The following is a 17,459-nucleotide window of genomic DNA, read 5'->3' as shown; positions in this document are numbered from 1 at the left end:
GTGTGAAACCATATGTAAGGTCTTCTACAATGCATCTGGACTTGCAAAAAAAGCTCAAATAGGAGAGTTATAACGCAATGTACCATGAAACACCCGTATGGTACAAATTGTACCATCGGATCCCCAAAGGAAGGAATCTTATTTTAGCTGTTCCTGAGTTTTTTTTTTTTTTTTTTTCAGCAGAGTTAAAATAAAATTCCGAAAGAACATACAAAATATAGTTAAGTACGTAACAACGCAAAGAATTACTTACGAGAAAGTAACCATCTGCGGAAAGAAATGAATGGTTCCTATAAAAAAAAAGTCTATGTAAGTTTAACAAAATATATTACAAATCCTCAAAAAACTCCTATTGGCTAAACAACGCTGGATGAAGACAAAACGTAACCTTGTGGAACAGCCCGCACTTTTTGGGGGGGGGGGAACATAATCCCATTTTCCACCAAAGTTACTTTAAAACGTCTCATATGCAATGTAAAATATAGGGAAATATCTAATATATATAATAAAAAGAGAGTGAAACACTTGTGTGAAAACTGTAGGATAAAGAAAGACTACTACAAATCGCTAATGACCACTTCGAAGGTCGGCCTTCACTCGTTCATTCAATGGTTATTAGAAGCTATTTTAAAAGCCTTAGAAATTCACTACCGAAAGGACATGAAAATTGTCGGTAAAAAAAAAAAATATTATAGTAAATTTAATTCCTTTACACACGTTCCCTTTAGGAAACTAATAGCAAGATTTAAAATTCAAGTTTTAGCTTCGAATATATATGACAATATATAACAACTGAAGTTATTCTTATTTGCCAACGGTCAGTGTACTAGATGCACTCTGAGGCGACCATTTTTCGAGTATGTTGATTTTACACTCAACCCAAAAATATAATAAATATACGAGAATCTGCTTCAACCTAACAACAATTACACTTATACGTAATTATAAGTTTATATCTATGTATACATGAAATCCATAAAATGAAAGATTTGTCTTAAATATTTAGAGGTATTTCAAAACCTAAGAACACTCTACCCGCATGGAAAAAATACAAAAGCAGAAATTCAAATGAAATTGTAACACGTGCAAATGCCTATATTTTGAGTTATATCTAGATGATTTACGCCTAAAATTTGTATTTAATTCGTGTGCAAACGTAACGTGTTGATTAACAAGATGTTTAGCATTGTAAGACGCTGTGACTTGTGATGACAGCTGCTTGCATTCAGATAAAGATCCGTATGTATCGGCTTCCTATATACACTGTGTCTTAATGTTCCATCACGTTTACGGCGAACAAGAATATCAAGAAAAGGGAGGCATCCAATCCACTCCAATTCCATGGTGAATTTGATTTGAGGATGACGACTGTTGAGAAATTCCAGAAAATCCTGTGATGTTTCAGGCCCATTGGCCAGATAGCAAAAGTATATCAACATATCTAAAGAAACAGGAGAACTTAAGAACCGCCGCATCAAGAGCTTAATGTTCAAAACACTCCATGTACAAGTTGGCAATGGCTAGAGCGCGAGAGAGAGGAGACTCCATGGGTACTCCATCCGTTTGTTCATAGTAACAGCCATCATATAAAAAGTACACGGAAGTCAGTGTCTTTTGAATTTTAATTTAATTTAATTTAATTTGTTGACATATAACACAACAGGCACAGGCCTAATTACAGTGTTACATAGTGTATACGTTATACAGATTATATAGATTAATAGACGTATTGGTAATAATTACATTCGGCTTACAGAATTAATAGACTTATTAAAACTACTTACGTCCATTGCCAGTAAGTCAAGAGATCTGCTTAAGACGTTTGTTTTTGCTGTCATACAAAAAAAAAAGTAATTTTCGAAGCAATGCGCAATTTAGTAGATTGTACTTGGATACATATTTGTTCGTTAAGATCAGGACAATCTATTTTGCCATGAAAGAGTTTGTGCAAAAATAATAAGTCTATATTTCTTCTCCTAAGTTCTAATGTTTCAAATTTAAAGTTTTCAACAAGGTTAATGCAGCTTTCAAATTTCGGGTAGAATTTTGTTTTCTTAAGTGTAAGAAGCCTTAAAAACTTATTTTGAGTACGCTCAATCAAGAATGAGTATTTATGTATATTAGGGTTCCATATATTACTACAATATTCTAATTTCGACCTGACGTATGCATAATACAGCACAATCAAAGTTTGTTGAGTTTGGAAATCTTTACTGATTCGATATATACTGTATATCCAAGATTTTTGTAGGCTTCTTTGCAAATAGTTTCAATATGTTGAATAAAGGATAATTTTGAATCAAAAATAACTCCCAAATCCTTTATAAAATCAAGCTTTTTCAGTTTCCCCCCTAATATTGAATAATTATATTGAATATATTTTTCTTTTCTAGTGAATGTTAAATAACTGCATTTACGAACATTTAACTTAAATTTATTATTTTTACACCAAATTTCAAGATTTTGTAAGACACTCTGAAGTTCTAAACAGTCCTGAATTGATTTAATTCTGTTGAATATTTTAAGGTCATCAGCAGAGAGTAGATTTCTAGAAAATTGAAGGCACTCAGGAAGATCATTTACCGCCAAAATGAAAAATAGAGGTCCCAGATTCGAGCCTTGAGGGACTCCAGATGTTGCATGAAAGATTTGAGATTTATGATTTCGATACAGTACAGTTTGTTTACGATTTTGAAGGTAGGAAGCAAAGTATTGCAGAGTTGAATTCGAGAAGTTAAAGGATGCCAGTTTGTGTAAAAGAGAATGTTATGGTCAATGACGTCAAATGCTTTAGAAAAATCAGTATATATGACATCTACTTGTCCTTGCTTGTCAAGTTCCCTCGAAATGTAGTCTGCTATTAGTGCTAGATTTGATAAAGTAGATCTGCCCTTCAGAAATCCATGTTGACTGACAGATAATACAGGTTTAACATGAAACAAATCAGTTATCTCCGGGCTTTTGGTTTTGTTAACATCCTCTGATTTTTCAAGATCCTGAAGAAGCTGAAAGCGAATCCAAGCAACCTCCTGGTCAGGTCCGTCGTAGTTTTTCTATTTACAGGAGTCCCTGTCAAGGATACGATGCAGCTGGTACAAAATCACTTCAGCCCGGTACTAACTGACCTGTATATATAGCAAGCTATAGCCGACACATATGGATCCTTATCTCAATGCAAGCAGCTTTCATCACAAGTCAGAATCTCTTACAATGTTAAACATTCTGGTCCACAGAGCAACAAGTGACCAGGGAAGTTTACAAAATAGTTCAACCATACTCTTTCAAAGCTAAAAGAAGAAAATGGCTAGTCTTACAGATATCAACATGATCACAAAGAGGGTCATTACTTCCCAACACAAAGTGATAAAAAAATGTCAATGGTGAGGATTATCTCTCTACTATCGTATTGCCTTTCATCGGCCAATACTTGCCAGACACGATATAAGAGTTATTCACAAACAGCCAACATCACATCATTCCTCAAATTAGTGAAAGACAACCTTCACCTGAGTGCTCCTGGAGTATATAGTATACCATGTGAATGCGGCAGATCATACAGAGGGCAAACTGGACGTGCCGTACAACAATGTAACGAACACAACAGCAGGTCCACACCCAAAAATTTTTGTTGAGAGATCTCCAAATTTTGGGGTGTGTCCAATACTATGTGACACTACGTCTATGTAGTATTGAAATGGTGTTGTTCTACACCCGAAAAAACGATAAGAAATTGTTAAGTATTGCCACCTATATTCTCAAAAAGAAAAAAAGGATAGAACTACACTGTGTTTATAAGTAAATAAATGAAATGAAATGAAATTTTTGAGTTTTACGTCCCACTGTTATGCCGGTCAGGCTAAAGGAGACGGTGATAATGAGAAATTAATGAAATGGTGGAATGAAGAAAGTGGGAGGAAACGGGAGAACCCCGAGGAAACCCACGCACACGGTGTTTGTCCACCACAAAGTTCACTTGGCGGGAGCAGGGTTTGAACCCTGGACCCCATACACTGAGCCACCGCGGCCCCAAGTAAATAAATAGTAAAGATGAAGTGTAAGATCAAATATTTATGGGGGCCGCGGTGGGTCAGTGGTAGAGCGTTCACCTCTGGTGCTTGGGGTCCCGGGTTCGATCCCAGCCCCCGCCAAGTGAACCTTGTGGTGGACAAACACCGTGTGCGTGGGTTTTCTCGGAGTTCTCCCGTTTCCTCCCACTTTCTTCATTCCACCATTTCATTCATTACTCATCATCATCGTCTCCTTTAGCCTAACCGGCATAACCGTGGGACGTAAAACTCAAAAATTTCATTTTTTTCAAATATTTATGCTACGTCAATCATACTCTGCTAAAAAAAAGTCTAGTTTTATTACGGTAATAAATCTGTGTCGAGTTACGAAGTTTGAGGGGGTGTCTGGACCCAGTGGAACCCCGCGTGGGTGAACCCTGCTGGTATGTCCATAAGAAAACTTGAAAACACACTTATAAAATAGGAAGGCTATTCAGGCTAAAAGCATTGATGAGAAAAATGACTTTCTCAACTTGACTCTAAACACTGAAACCTTTAAACATTATATAACGAAAAAGAAACGATTACCATAACCTAACCAAGGTAGTCGTATTAATTCAGAAATCCCAAAATTGAAATAGCCTTCACGGCCATCCTTTTGTCTGATATTTATTGATATAAAATATAATTTTTTTTAAAGGACAGACACTGGTTAGAAAACAAAGCCACAAAAATTGCTATCATTGGAATAAAAAGTCTGCTAAAACATCACGCAGTAAACTACAAAAAAAATGTCATTGACACGGTAATGAAATGAAAAGTACAAGGTAGAACAGCGTTATGATGCTTCCTATTATGCAAAAAGGGAGTAATGCACATCCATTTCCTCATAGCTGCAAGGCATCGAAAGGAAAACTGGACCCAACAGAGGTCATTGGAACCAATTTCCTGACCTTGGTATTTGACTCATAAGTACTCCATTGACCATCAAGGTCTTTGGATTTCAAATTGGGCTTATAAATCCATTTGCATCCTGAAATCTGCTATCATTGTGCGTTTATCAGTCATCTAGTGTTTATAAGACTCCTACATCCTAATTCACAAAGTGTTATATTATTACAAAAAAAACTTCATAAAATTATCACTGCTTATTAAAACGTGTTTGAAGATGGTGAAAGTTGTGTGCCTCGTTTTCATTTTATTAATATTTGTGTGCGCAATTGATGGCAAATCTCACAGAAAACGGATACGTAAGTATAATTTTTGTTTGTGAGCAAACAAGTGACACGATTAATAGAACAGAATAAATACGTATAATATTTTTTATTATTTTCTTACAACAAATAAGTGTGTTTAAAGTTATAAATCTTTATTAAGTGAACTTTAAATGTAACTGTCCAAATGTAAGTAACTGAAGCGATTTAGAAAGGTTACTAATTATAATTCTGAGTGAACTGTTGACACAGAAAGGATTAGATCATAGTTCTTCACAAACCTTACCCCTCAGCAACACAGCTGAGCTAGTTGTCAAAGCATGATTTCAAAATTGCGGAACAGAATTTAATTTGAGTATAAGATAAAACACCAAACTAATTGGTATTTGATTGCCAAATAATCTGAGAGTAGCATGCTTGACATATTCTTATAGTCTTACCATAATAATTGCAAGTCATAATGTCTTTGAAATTATGTCGGGATTTGCATATGTATACAATTGATCAACAGTCTGTTGCTTTAGAATAGAATAGTTAATTATGACAAACGTCAAGATGTTGTCCCGAATATTATACTAGAACATTTTACAGATCTATTAAATCGATAGCTAAGTTAAATAAAAACGCAAAAGCTGAAACTAAAATTTAACTTTGCGGGCCCTTTTGGCTGCAAAGGTTTTTACAATGTCCTCAAAAGAGCTTTGAAGTTAACTTATGCTCTCTGGATATGATCCTGAGGTATATGCTGTCTTTGCTGTCCTGTTAAGTTTCTGAGGTATTTTTTTAATGATCTTTAGTTTCTAAAACTCGTTTCCTTTCTTATATGGTAAAAATAAATATTTGTCCAGTTTTGCGCCCCCCAATCCGGCGCCCGGGGCACAAGTCCCGTTAGCTCCCTAGTTACGTCACTGTTACCCCTACTTATTTTGAGTCTTAGAAAATAATTTAAAGATAATGAAGAATGTCAAAAATGTAGAAAGTGAACGAGGTAATATCTACAAAATCCTATTAAACAAACTAATAATTTTCCAGATCTTTCCTTATAGACCAGAAATTGCGTGCGCAGTTTATGACGTTATAATTGCTAAATTTATACTCTATACTATACGAAAGATTTTGAAAACAATTATATCTGTTATCGTTTTTGCTCTATGTAAGTCAATATTAAAACCGGAAGTTGTAATAGATTTTTACCACTTCTGTTTTAAAATAGAGAGTTAAGGATGGAGATGTAATGTATTCTTGGGACGCCTAACCAATCGGAGAAAACCATACATATCTCGATGTTATCGTTTTCACTCTATGGCGATCAATATCAAAACCGGAAATGGTTAATTTATACCACTTTCCGTTCCAATGATCTCCAAAAGAAAAAAATAAGGAAGAACTCCTTCCCTAACGCTTAACCCTCTACATTTGCACCGAATTTCGTGACAATTAGTTAAGTAGTTGTTGAGATTTTTTGTCTCTCAGGTTAGATGAATGGACAGGGTAAATGTATAAAGGAAAGGAAATAAACTTTCCAAAAATTCCCTATTTAGCAGTATGCATTTAGTTTTCACCAGTCAACTGAAAGTACTTTAAATTTACTTCATAAAATTGTACTTTGCTTGCCTGTATAAATGTACATATCACCTTTTGTTATCCTTCACTATAGAATGTACTGCTAAAATTACATTTTTGAAACACGTATAAACTCGAGTATTAAAAGTCTTAAGACTTACTGTCGAACAGTATGGTTTGTCAAAGAAACCAGGATTATGGCATTTCTTAAATTATAAATGATTTGTATAGAAATAGTGACAGAATTTCGATCTTAAATTTTTCATTATTTAAAACGTACAGGGGAGCCAATGTTTTATTATTTCACTTCTTAAGAAAAACTCGCCAAGTGCCACATCTGCAAGTGATAATAATAATAAAATGGGGTTAGTTCGACCGGAATAAGGCTTAGGTTAACAATATTACATGCACTAAATTACTTAATTCAAAATATTTTTTCCCAATTGACAGAAAGATAAATTCATACTCAATTAAGTTCTTAACAATTTATAATATTTCAGACTATTTTATTTATAATTTTAAAATTGTAAAGAAAATTATATTCTGGCGATTAGTTGGGAGTTTGAAGTCCCTTTCAGCACTGAAGCTAACTGTAAGTGGGATCTAAATTTAACGTGAATCTGAACAAGGGCGCCCATGTTGTGGTTTCCAAGCTGGGGCAAGTATAAGCTACGTTTCAAATGTAGTTTCAAATTTTGCTGTAACTAATGTAGAAATTCTATTGGGTTTTCAATATTCCCAAATACAATTTCCTCTTAGCGGGAGCGACCGCCCCACCTTGCCCCCCCCCCTGATAGGCGCCCTTGAATCTGAACAACATGAACTGCCACAGAAATTACAATCTGGATCTAAGGCACTGCACTTCTGGAGTTCATGCTTGCCATGTAGCCATGAGGGAGCTCTCAGGAAACAGATTTTCCAATAAATCTTTTTAACTATTTTGAACATTAGAAAGTAGCTAAATACAGTATTTTATATAGGATCAATTTTGAAAGAACATATTAAAAGATAGTCAATAAAATACCAGGAGTCGAGTCACTTCCACTCGTCCTGCGCAACAGAACTTCTTCAATGTCTTATGGAAACTTTACGCTGGGTTTATGCCCTCCAAGTACTGCAACCAAAAATTTTAAAACACAGTTTCATTTCCAGATGTGAATTTATTTTTCTCCAGTTCATCCATAGTCAAAGAATGTTATATCAATTTATATTTTCCTCATTTCTTGTGGAGTAAATTTGCTGAACAGTGACGTAACAAGGGGGGGCAAACAGGATTTGTTCCACAGGCAGCGGATTGGGGGGGGAGAAAAACTGGACAAATATTTATTTTCATTATGAGGCAAGAAAAGGAGTTTTGGCAAACTAAAGATTTTAAAAACTCCTCAGACATTTAACAGGACAACAGCGACTCACCAACCTTAGGATCATATCCAGACAGCATAAGATAGCTTCAAAGCTTTTATATATAGGACATTTGCAGCCAAAAGAGCCCGCAAAGTTAAATTTTAGTTTCAGCTTCTCTTGTTTTCCTTTAACTTAAATCTATTTAAGAGATTTACAAAATGTCCGAGTATAATACTCGAGACAACAGTTTGACAGTTTGTCATAATTAAATATTCTATTCTAAAGCAATAGACTGTTGATTCATTCTACACATATGCACATCCCGATATAATTTCAGGAACATTGCGGTTTGCAGTTACTATGATAAGACTATAAGAATACTGTATGTGAAGTATGCTACTCTTAGATTATTTGGCATAGTTTGGTGTTTTATCTTGTATTAAAAATTAAATTATGTACTGCAATTTTGAAATCAAGCTTTACCACTTGAAGAAAAAATGGAATAAGGGAATTACTATGTGATGCTAATACCAGGTGTAGTTGGGGAGTGTTTTAGGTTGGTCAGGGGAAGGGGGCGCTAAGACGAGTTCTTGCCTCGGAGAACTAGCCTAGTTGCTTCGCTTTGCTGGACAGGATGAAGGTTTTGTTGAAATTTTTTGTTAGTATAGCTCATTTCTGATACAATTACCAATTAAAAGTATTCGTTAGTGACTTTACGTCTAAATACATTTCTCTTACGTTGTTGATATTTTCTTACGAAAAAAATGGACCTGTTTTACTACAACAAATTGTTCAATGGATTGTTAGCAGTATATAACTGTATAGTGTGTCCTGAAATGGTGAATGGTAACATGCTTGTGATTTCTTCGAATTATTCTAGATTAGGATCCGGAATGATCCTAGTAGATATTAGTAGACTATTTACCTAATATATTTTTTTTAAATGATTGTGTGGCATTCATCTTATACTACCTTTGAAATAGTGAATATAACTTAAAGTGAACCCACATTTTCGGTATGAACTATGTTGCAATCCAAGTGTGTTTTCGCATTCGGAATTTCTCTGTAATATTGAGCTTTGATTGCTAATTTCCGTTTTTACCTTTACACCAAGTTTGAGATCGAACTGTCCTTCAATTAGCAATCATGTTTTCAAATGGTTTTCCTTCCGTCGGTATTTGATACTTGTCAATCTGGTTATTCATTAAATAATTCAGGCACAGATGCAACTCTTTCCTTTCTTTATGTGTGTTAATAACGAATATAACTATGCTGTAAAGGCAACGTTTTCAAAGAATTAGATAACATTCAATATAGTACACTTTAGTTGTTCTTCTTATATTGTGCGACTTAATATAAAAATAAATATTAGCTGTAATTTTTAGGTGAAGAGATTACAAATACATCCATGCGCTTGTATTTAAAATATCACACTAAAGGTTGCTTAGGTATTGAGCTAAATAAGGAGTTAAGCACTAAATTGATATAGCATAAATTTTATGACTCATTACACTGTCATCTATTGGCCGTTTCCTTGGATGTAATGCTCAATTATAACCATAGTACAGGAATACCTTGATTATAACGGTTTTTGTTGCCACGGAAAATACCAATTAACCAAATCCCCGATAATGGGGATAAATAATGTGTGTAAAATGAATGATTATTGCCAAGGATTTTAAGAGTCTATTAATTAAATGTTATACATGAGATTTTAAAAAAGAAAAGTTTTAAATACGTTAAGTGAAAGAAGTAGCAGTGTCACAAGTACACCACGTAAAGAAGTTCGGTTTGTATAACGTGATATTTTCTCAATATTGAATCCATAACTAGTACTAGATTTCTGCTACTTTCGGTTTTACTAAAGAGATTACATTGGAGACGGAATATATTTTCTGGACGCTTAATTAATTGCAGAAAACTGCTTCTCGCTATTTATTACCGTTTTTACTTCATAACGATCAATGTTAAAACCACAAGTGCTTTACTTTTGTCAATTCCGATTTGGATAGAGAGTTAAGAGATGATAGTACGTATCCTTAGAACGCTAAATCGATGCCAAAAAGCCATTTCTTACTGCGTCTTATCGTTTCTGCTCTATGTAGATCAATATTGAAACCGTAACTTCCAATAGATTTCAATTACTTCCGGTTTTAGTAGAGTTAAGAATAGAAAAATGTATTCTTGGGACGCATAATCGATTGCAGGAAATCGCTTAAAAATGTATTTTTGGGACGCATAATCGATTGCAGGAAATCGCTTAAAAATGTATTTATTCTTGGGACGCATAATCGATTGCAGGAAATCTCTTAAAAATGTATTCTTGGGACGCATAATCGATTGCAGGAAATCGCTTAAAAATGTATTCTTGGGACGCATAATCGATTGCAGGAAATTGCTTAAAAATGTATTCTTGGGACGCATAATCGATTGCAGGAAATCGCTTCAAAATGTATTCTTGGGACGCATAATCGGTTGCAGGAAATCGCTTAAAAATGTATTCTTGGGACGCATAATCGATTGCAGGAAATTGCTTAAAAATGTATTCTTGGGACGCACAATCTATTGCAGGAAATCGCTTCAAAATGTATTCTTGGGACGCATAATCGATTGCAGGAAATCGCTTAAAAATGTATTCTTGGGACGCATAATCGATTGCAGGAAATCGCTTAAAAATGTATTCTTGGGACGCATAATCGATTGCAGGAAATCGCTTAAAAATGTATTCTTGGAAGGCATAATCGATTGCAGAAAATCGCTTCCCGCTATCTATTATCTTTCTTGTTCTATAATGATGAACATTAAAATCTGAAATCGTTTACTTCCACTCCTTCCAGTTGGAATATTACTTACATCATTGAACTTGATTCCTAACTTTGATTTTGGGATTTATGAATATTAAGGTTATATGTACAGTACCATAACTTAATTTTCGCAAAGTAAGGGTCATTTAAACTAGGGATGGCCTTTTTCGAAAAATCTGTTTTTCGATTTTCTTAAATTTCATTTTTCGTTTTTTCGTTTTTCGCTTTTTCGAAAAAATTTTCGTTTTTCGTTTTTTCGAAAAAAATTTCGTTTTTCGTTTTTCGAATAATTTTTCGTTTTTCCATTTATCCAAAAAAATTTCGTTTTTCGTTTTCCGAAAAAAATTTCGTTTTTCGTTTTTCGAAAAATTTTTCGTTTTTCGTTTTCGAAAAAGCCATTTTTCGAAAAAGTGTTTTCCGAAAAAATGTGGCCATCCCTAATTCAAACAGATTGGAGGAAGAAATTAGTTGAAAATTACAGCGTTAACTTCTGATAAGCTTTGCTGCGCCAAACCTATGTATCAAGTTAGTGAACGAAAGCAAACCTGATCTAAACTAAACTAACCTTCTTCCTCTTGTTCACCTCAATCATAGGTTTGTGGGCAACATGCAAATTTTGAAAATTTCCTCTCGTTTGAGAGAGCTGTTTTATACTTTGATAAGGTCTCTTCTTCATAACTGCATCAAGATATTCTACCCTTGGTCTTTCTCTTCCTGGTTTTCCTTCTGCCTTTCCCTCTATCAACACGGTGATCCAATCGGAGTGCCGAATAAGATGGCCAAGCATGCTGTTTCTTCTTTTTTCCCATTATCTTCATGATCTGTCGTTCTTACTAGCTTCCTTTAGTACGTTTTCATTTCTTTTCCTTTCGTCCATGGTATGCGCAGCATTCTGCGCCAGCATCACATTTCAAATACTTCCAGCTGGGATACTTCAGCGTTTTCTAAATGTCCACGTCTCTGGTCCGTAAAGCGCCACCCTCCATACCAAGGTCTTAATAAATCATTTACGAGCTTCAAACGACACATTTCTTGAGACGTCTTCTTTTTCTATTGAATGCCTGTTTAGCCTGCGCTATTCTGGAACTTACGTCTTTTCCACTTCTTCCGTCCGAGGATATTAGACTTCCTAATAGGGGAACGTCTTAATGTTTTCGATTTTCTCCCCATCTAGCCATGTACGTTTGCCCCTTCCTGTCCTGCTCTTGTGCACTTTATCACTTTGAGTTTCTTCTTATTTATCTTCGTTTTGCATGTTTTTTTTTTTTTCAGTTGGTCGTTCAAGTTTGGACAAACTAACCTAATCTAATTTAATCTAAATTAAAATAACATGACCCAATCTATTCATAAGTCATTATTGTTGTTGTTAAGCTAGCGGAGGTTAACGGAAGTTATGCCAAATTGCAAATCACTTCAACAAAAACAGATAATACTTTAATCATATATACAGTAATAAGTTCAAAAAAAAGTGAGAATAGATGGAAAGAGAAAATAACTTTACTTATAAACCAATAGGCTTAAAAAAAAAAGGCAGTGCCGCAACTAAACAAACTCGTCGCTGCGTCGTTGTGGTCGTTAAACTCACATAATCGGTGCCCAGGATCAGTGCCGGATTTAGGTTTGATGGGGCTCTAAGCTATTGAAAGGGGCGCTTTGTACGTCAAGCTTTCTTTTTCAGCGACAAAATGTCGCCGTTTTTTAGGTTTGAATATTTGCTATATTCTAATTTATGGACCTGATGAGTATCTAAATGGAAACGAGGACCCATTACGAGCAGGGCTGGAAAACGGATGCTCCATTATAAGCGGGGCTGGATAACACGGGCCTCATTACAGGTGGGGCTGAGAAATAGAACCTAGTACAAAACAATACAAAACACCATTGTTGAATGTGCGCTTTATCTTATTTGCCTTTTACATTACATTACAATCAGTTTGTCTTTAACTTTTTTGGGCCCCCAAGCGAGTGGAGCCCTAAGCTATAGCTTGTTTAGCTTGTTTACGTAAATCCGGCACTGCCCAGGATATATTAATACTTTGTTTGAAATTAAATGTCTAAAATTCGCAAAGAAGATTCGCTTCCGTTTGATTTAATTTTACTTGTTTACAAGGGCGCCCATGTTGTGGTTTCCAAGGGGGGGGGGCGACGTTTCAAAAATAGTTCCAAATTTTGCTGTAACTAATGTAAAAATTCTATTGGATTTTCGATATTCTGAAGTACAATTTCCTCTAGGGGGGCGAGCGCCTCACTTTGCCCTCCTTGTTGTGTGACCTTGCTTGTTTATAGGAGTGCAGTGCTTTCCAAACAAAGATTGATGGCCATTTTCTTTTTTCTTTTTTTATCATGAATGTGCTTAAATGGTTTTACCAAGTGTTAAAATACATTTCGTTTTATTTGATTTTCAGCTGATTATGTTCCACTTTGCAGTAGAAACGATCCAGATCTAACTGGTTGTATTATTAGATCCAGCGAGGTGCTACGACCATATTTAGCAAAAGGTACGCAAATTTAAATCTCATATAACTATAAAGAAATTTTGATAAAATTGTATCTTGTTTACTCGACGACGAATAACATAGATAGGCTAATCCACAGCCAGCCAGCAGGGGGTAATGCAAATTTTACGGTAACAAATCGTTTTTTGTTTGTTATAATTGACAGGACGAGGGATATTATACAGCAAGTATGGCCCAAGATCTCGCAGGTTGAAACCTGTTAGATAGACAAGCTAGTGAGATGAAGATCTATTATATCCTCAATTACTCTCGTGGGTTTTGTTGTGAGATGGAGCCTATGGGGTCTAGTTCGTAACATAACGTTGAATTGATGTTAGGATTGATACAGGTAACAAAATAGTAGAACTGAATCTCAGTTTTCTGCGAGATAATACCAAACTCTATTGAGAACTCAGCCTCGTAGCTACGTGGTGGCCTGGAGCTTTACCCCTCACCAGGCCCGTATCAAGGGGGTCTAGGGGGAGCGGGCCCCCCTAAATTTTTGTTGGCTCCCAGTATAATTTTCACGGTAGGCTTGCAAATTAAATATAATATGGTGATGAACTATAATATTGTTGGATCGGGCCCCCCTAACTTCAGCCGGGCTCCCCCTAAATTTTTGGGCTGGCTACCGGCTTTGCCCTCACTCTTGGTGAACACTTTTAGCCTTTTTTAAGAATGTGAAGTAAACTAAAATTAGCCCTCCCTTCTAAAATATTTCACCCCGTAGAAAAATTGGGCCCCTATCTTACTGTTCTGGCTATAGATTAAGAGTGTGACTCCTACTATATTAGACAGTACTGAAATGTTTACTCACATATAACTATAAAATAGTAAGGTAGTTTGACAAAATGTCTTAAGATCCAGCGTAATTGTTCTATTTTCTTCAAATTTAGAATAGAGAGTCTGTTTAATAAAACCGTATCAAATTAAACTTTTGTAAGAACAACCATCTCCAAACTGAAAATGCTTTATAACCCGAAATGGTTTAAAGGAAAGGAGGTTCTTTGTTAAGAAGCTTTTTTCATTTCTAGAGATCAATTTTGTTCTCGTCTTATTGCTTTCTTGATTAATATATAGAAGTGTTGAATCTGTAAAGATGCAAGGGTTCGAAAAAAGCGACATTTTTGAAAAAGCAACGAAGTTTCTTTTGCAGCAGTTTTGGCTGGGAAGTTATTTAAAGTTCAGTAGAAAGATAACAGAGCATTTGACCTTGATTTTCTCTTTATAACACGGGAAAACATTTACGTCTCGTATACACTATGATATAAATCCTAGGAAATATCTTCGGATTTATCTTAAGAAAAAAGTTACTTCATATCTCGTAGGAAATGATACCCTTTTGTGCCATACACGTGAAGATTTTTCCATAGGAATAGTGTTATATAATACAAAGTACGAAATTGATTAATTCCTTTGCTGACTTTGCTGCAAATCCAATTGACATTGATACCAGGCGCTATATTGTTAAACTGCGCACCTCTAAAAATGCATAAAAATGAGAAGATAAATTAGCAAAACATAGTTCATCAGTCCCTGCACTACTTTTCACATTGTCGAGTACTTTTGCCTTTTTGTTTTACTTTCTCTCACCTGATATCACTTAAATCGAAGCTTACAAATCGAGTGTGTTCTAAACAAGAGAAATATCATAGGATCGTTCAGAACATAACAAATGACATGCGATCTGTTGCCTTATACGTTGAGATTTTGACTCTAGGAAAAATCGTAAGAGATTTCCTAGGATCTATCCTATAGTATATGTCAGGCCTTACTGCATTCTCAAGAAAAAACTGAAAAAATTCTAGAATCAAAGAAAATCAGTCATTCGATAGGACAGTAAAAGTGCAAATCGGTGAACGTACTCTAGTTCCAACGAATTATTTACAGAGCTATTAAATTAACGTTTAAAGGCAAAAATGATTTACTAAGAAGTTTAATAATGTTTGTGATAAATATTCTGAAAATGTAGTAGATTTTGTGGAACAAAATTATCATTTACAATTTCTGAATAAACTAAAATTTCATTATAACTATATTTGATATTTAAGATGATAAAGTAATATCATACTCAGAAAAGCCGTTTACAGCTCAAATTTTGTAAACTAAATTCTCTGAAGCTCAGAATAAAGTGTTTCCCGAACAGAAAACAGATGTAAGCAAGACAATACTTTTTTTCTTTTTTTAAAGAAAAGAAAGTTTTGTTTCTGTTACTTAGTTTATGGTACTTTTATTTTAGCTACCAGATTACATTTAGGCAACCAGTAAAACACACACCAAAATGTATAACTTCCCAGGAACTTGATTAGAAGGTTAGGCAACCAAAACGACATTTGGGATGTGGTGGTTGCATAACGTAAGTTTGCTGGAAACAATTGCAATGCCAGTTTAAAAACTAATAAAGACAGCTAGGCCCGGACTGAATTTAGAAGTCACAAGTACTGGGTGTTGTAATTGCAGTTTCTTAATTATAGAATTCAATATAGGTGGAGAAAATGATACTTGAACAATAAAGTCGTAAAAAGTGAAAAAAGTGGAAAATTTTGAATTTTTTCTCAAAAATTGGTGAAAAAAATCTCCGTTCCAAAAAATTCGGCTTTTCTGCATCTCTAGTTATGTGTGTTATGTAAGTTAAGAGAAGCAAAATGTATCATACTACAACATTTATTTACTGAACAGGAATTCCCGAAATCCAACTTCCGCCACTGGAACCTTTACATATCTCAGAAATGGTTCTAAATCAGGGCAATGGAGGACCTCTGAATTTTGTTGCTACCTTCTACAACTCTACACTATCTGGCATGAGCGATTACCAATTCTCACATTTACAGTAAGTAAATTCTTTCTGTTTCTTCCTCTATTGGTCATTGTTTTATTTACTTATTTATTTAATTTTTGAACAAGGAAGTAAAAAGTAGAATGCTGATAGGAAACTGTATTTATATAGGTGTGTACAAAACATTTTATCGTGACTTGTACCAAAGAAATCGATATGTAGAAGCTTAATTCCATCCTTGCATTGTACTGATGTGGAATCGTTCGGTGACACTCAGGGAAGAATGATAACTAAGATTTTCGAGAACAAAGTAATGAGGGAAATATCTGATGAATAAAGAAAAGTGAAAGAAATGGACGAATAAAGGTTTTACATATGATTTGAACATATTTAGAACATTTTGAACATCTTTTGTGATTGCTTAACACACACAGTAGGAAAAAGCCCTGAAATGTTCTATAAATAAAGAAAAATGTATAAAACATCTTCGGACACTAGCGACTTTTAGCAGTGTTGGAACACTCTAGATATTTCCATTTACTCATATACGGGATCAGGTCGTAACCCTCACAACCGAAATCCTCACACTCAGAAAATGTCAAAACATCCACACACGCGGGTACAGAAAATGTCAAATGGATAAATCCTTCAAACGTAGAATTACCTGTATATCCCCTATAGTTAGCTTCAACATTTAATAAATGTCATAGTTGGGGAATTTGTCCACTTGTGTGGGGTTTATGACCAATTCTGTGTGTATTCGGGCATTCCTTAAGTGTAGGAGTCATAGGTGTGAGAAATATGACCATTCGCACATTTTCTCCGTTTGTTTGGGCATTCTGATATCTTCTGAGAGTGGAGATTATTACTGTGAGAATTGTAAACTAGACCAATGTATAGAAGTCGTTTCTGCCCGTACAAAAATTGGAGAAATTCTGGTACATCTTGAATACTCCTTGGGCAACCCTTAGCCACTGTTAGGATGCATTCTAAACCTTTTTACTCACTGATAGGTATTTTCGGATATGTTAAACAATGGGTAAATAATATTCCAACCTTCATTTATATTTTGCAGTGTAGCTAAATAACTCAACAAATATCATAATGGATAATGAAAAAGAGACATCTAAGATGCACGAGTAAATGTTCCCATAGTGTTCATAGGTTTTCTGAAACAAATTACTCACGGACATTAAAAAAAAAGTTTGTTTTTCTTTACATTTTCCCTACTTTGTAAATGGTGATCTAACTGCGCC

General features: G+C 34.9%; 1 protein-coding gene across 1 annotated transcript in view; it reads left to right on the top strand.

The window, feature by feature from the left end:
* The first annotated feature begins 4,954 nt into the window (after positions 1-4,954).
* Positions 4,955-17,459, top strand: part of LOC145691930 (protein takeout-like) — a 29,147-nt gene continuing 16,642 nt past the window's right edge. Inside the window, exons 1-3 of the mRNA XM_081767236.1 lie at positions 4,955-5,257; positions 13,338-13,430; positions 16,107-16,257. Of these exons, the coding sequence (XP_081623362.1) occupies positions 5,176-5,257; positions 13,338-13,430; positions 16,107-16,257 (326 nt within the window). The 5' untranslated portion in view covers positions 4,955-5,175. The remainder of the gene's footprint in view (positions 5,258-13,337; positions 13,431-16,106; positions 16,258-17,459) is intronic.

Source organism: Thermobia domestica, chromosome 8 (genome assembly GCF_964235325.1).
Source record: "Thermobia domestica chromosome 8, izTheDome1.hap1.1, whole genome shotgun sequence".
In the NCBI taxonomy this organism is placed as follows: Eukaryota; Metazoa; Arthropoda; class Insecta; order Zygentoma; family Lepismatidae; genus Thermobia; species Thermobia domestica.
The sequence above is the reverse complement of the archived record's forward strand: the minus strand, read 5'-3'. Positions and strand labels throughout refer to the sequence as shown.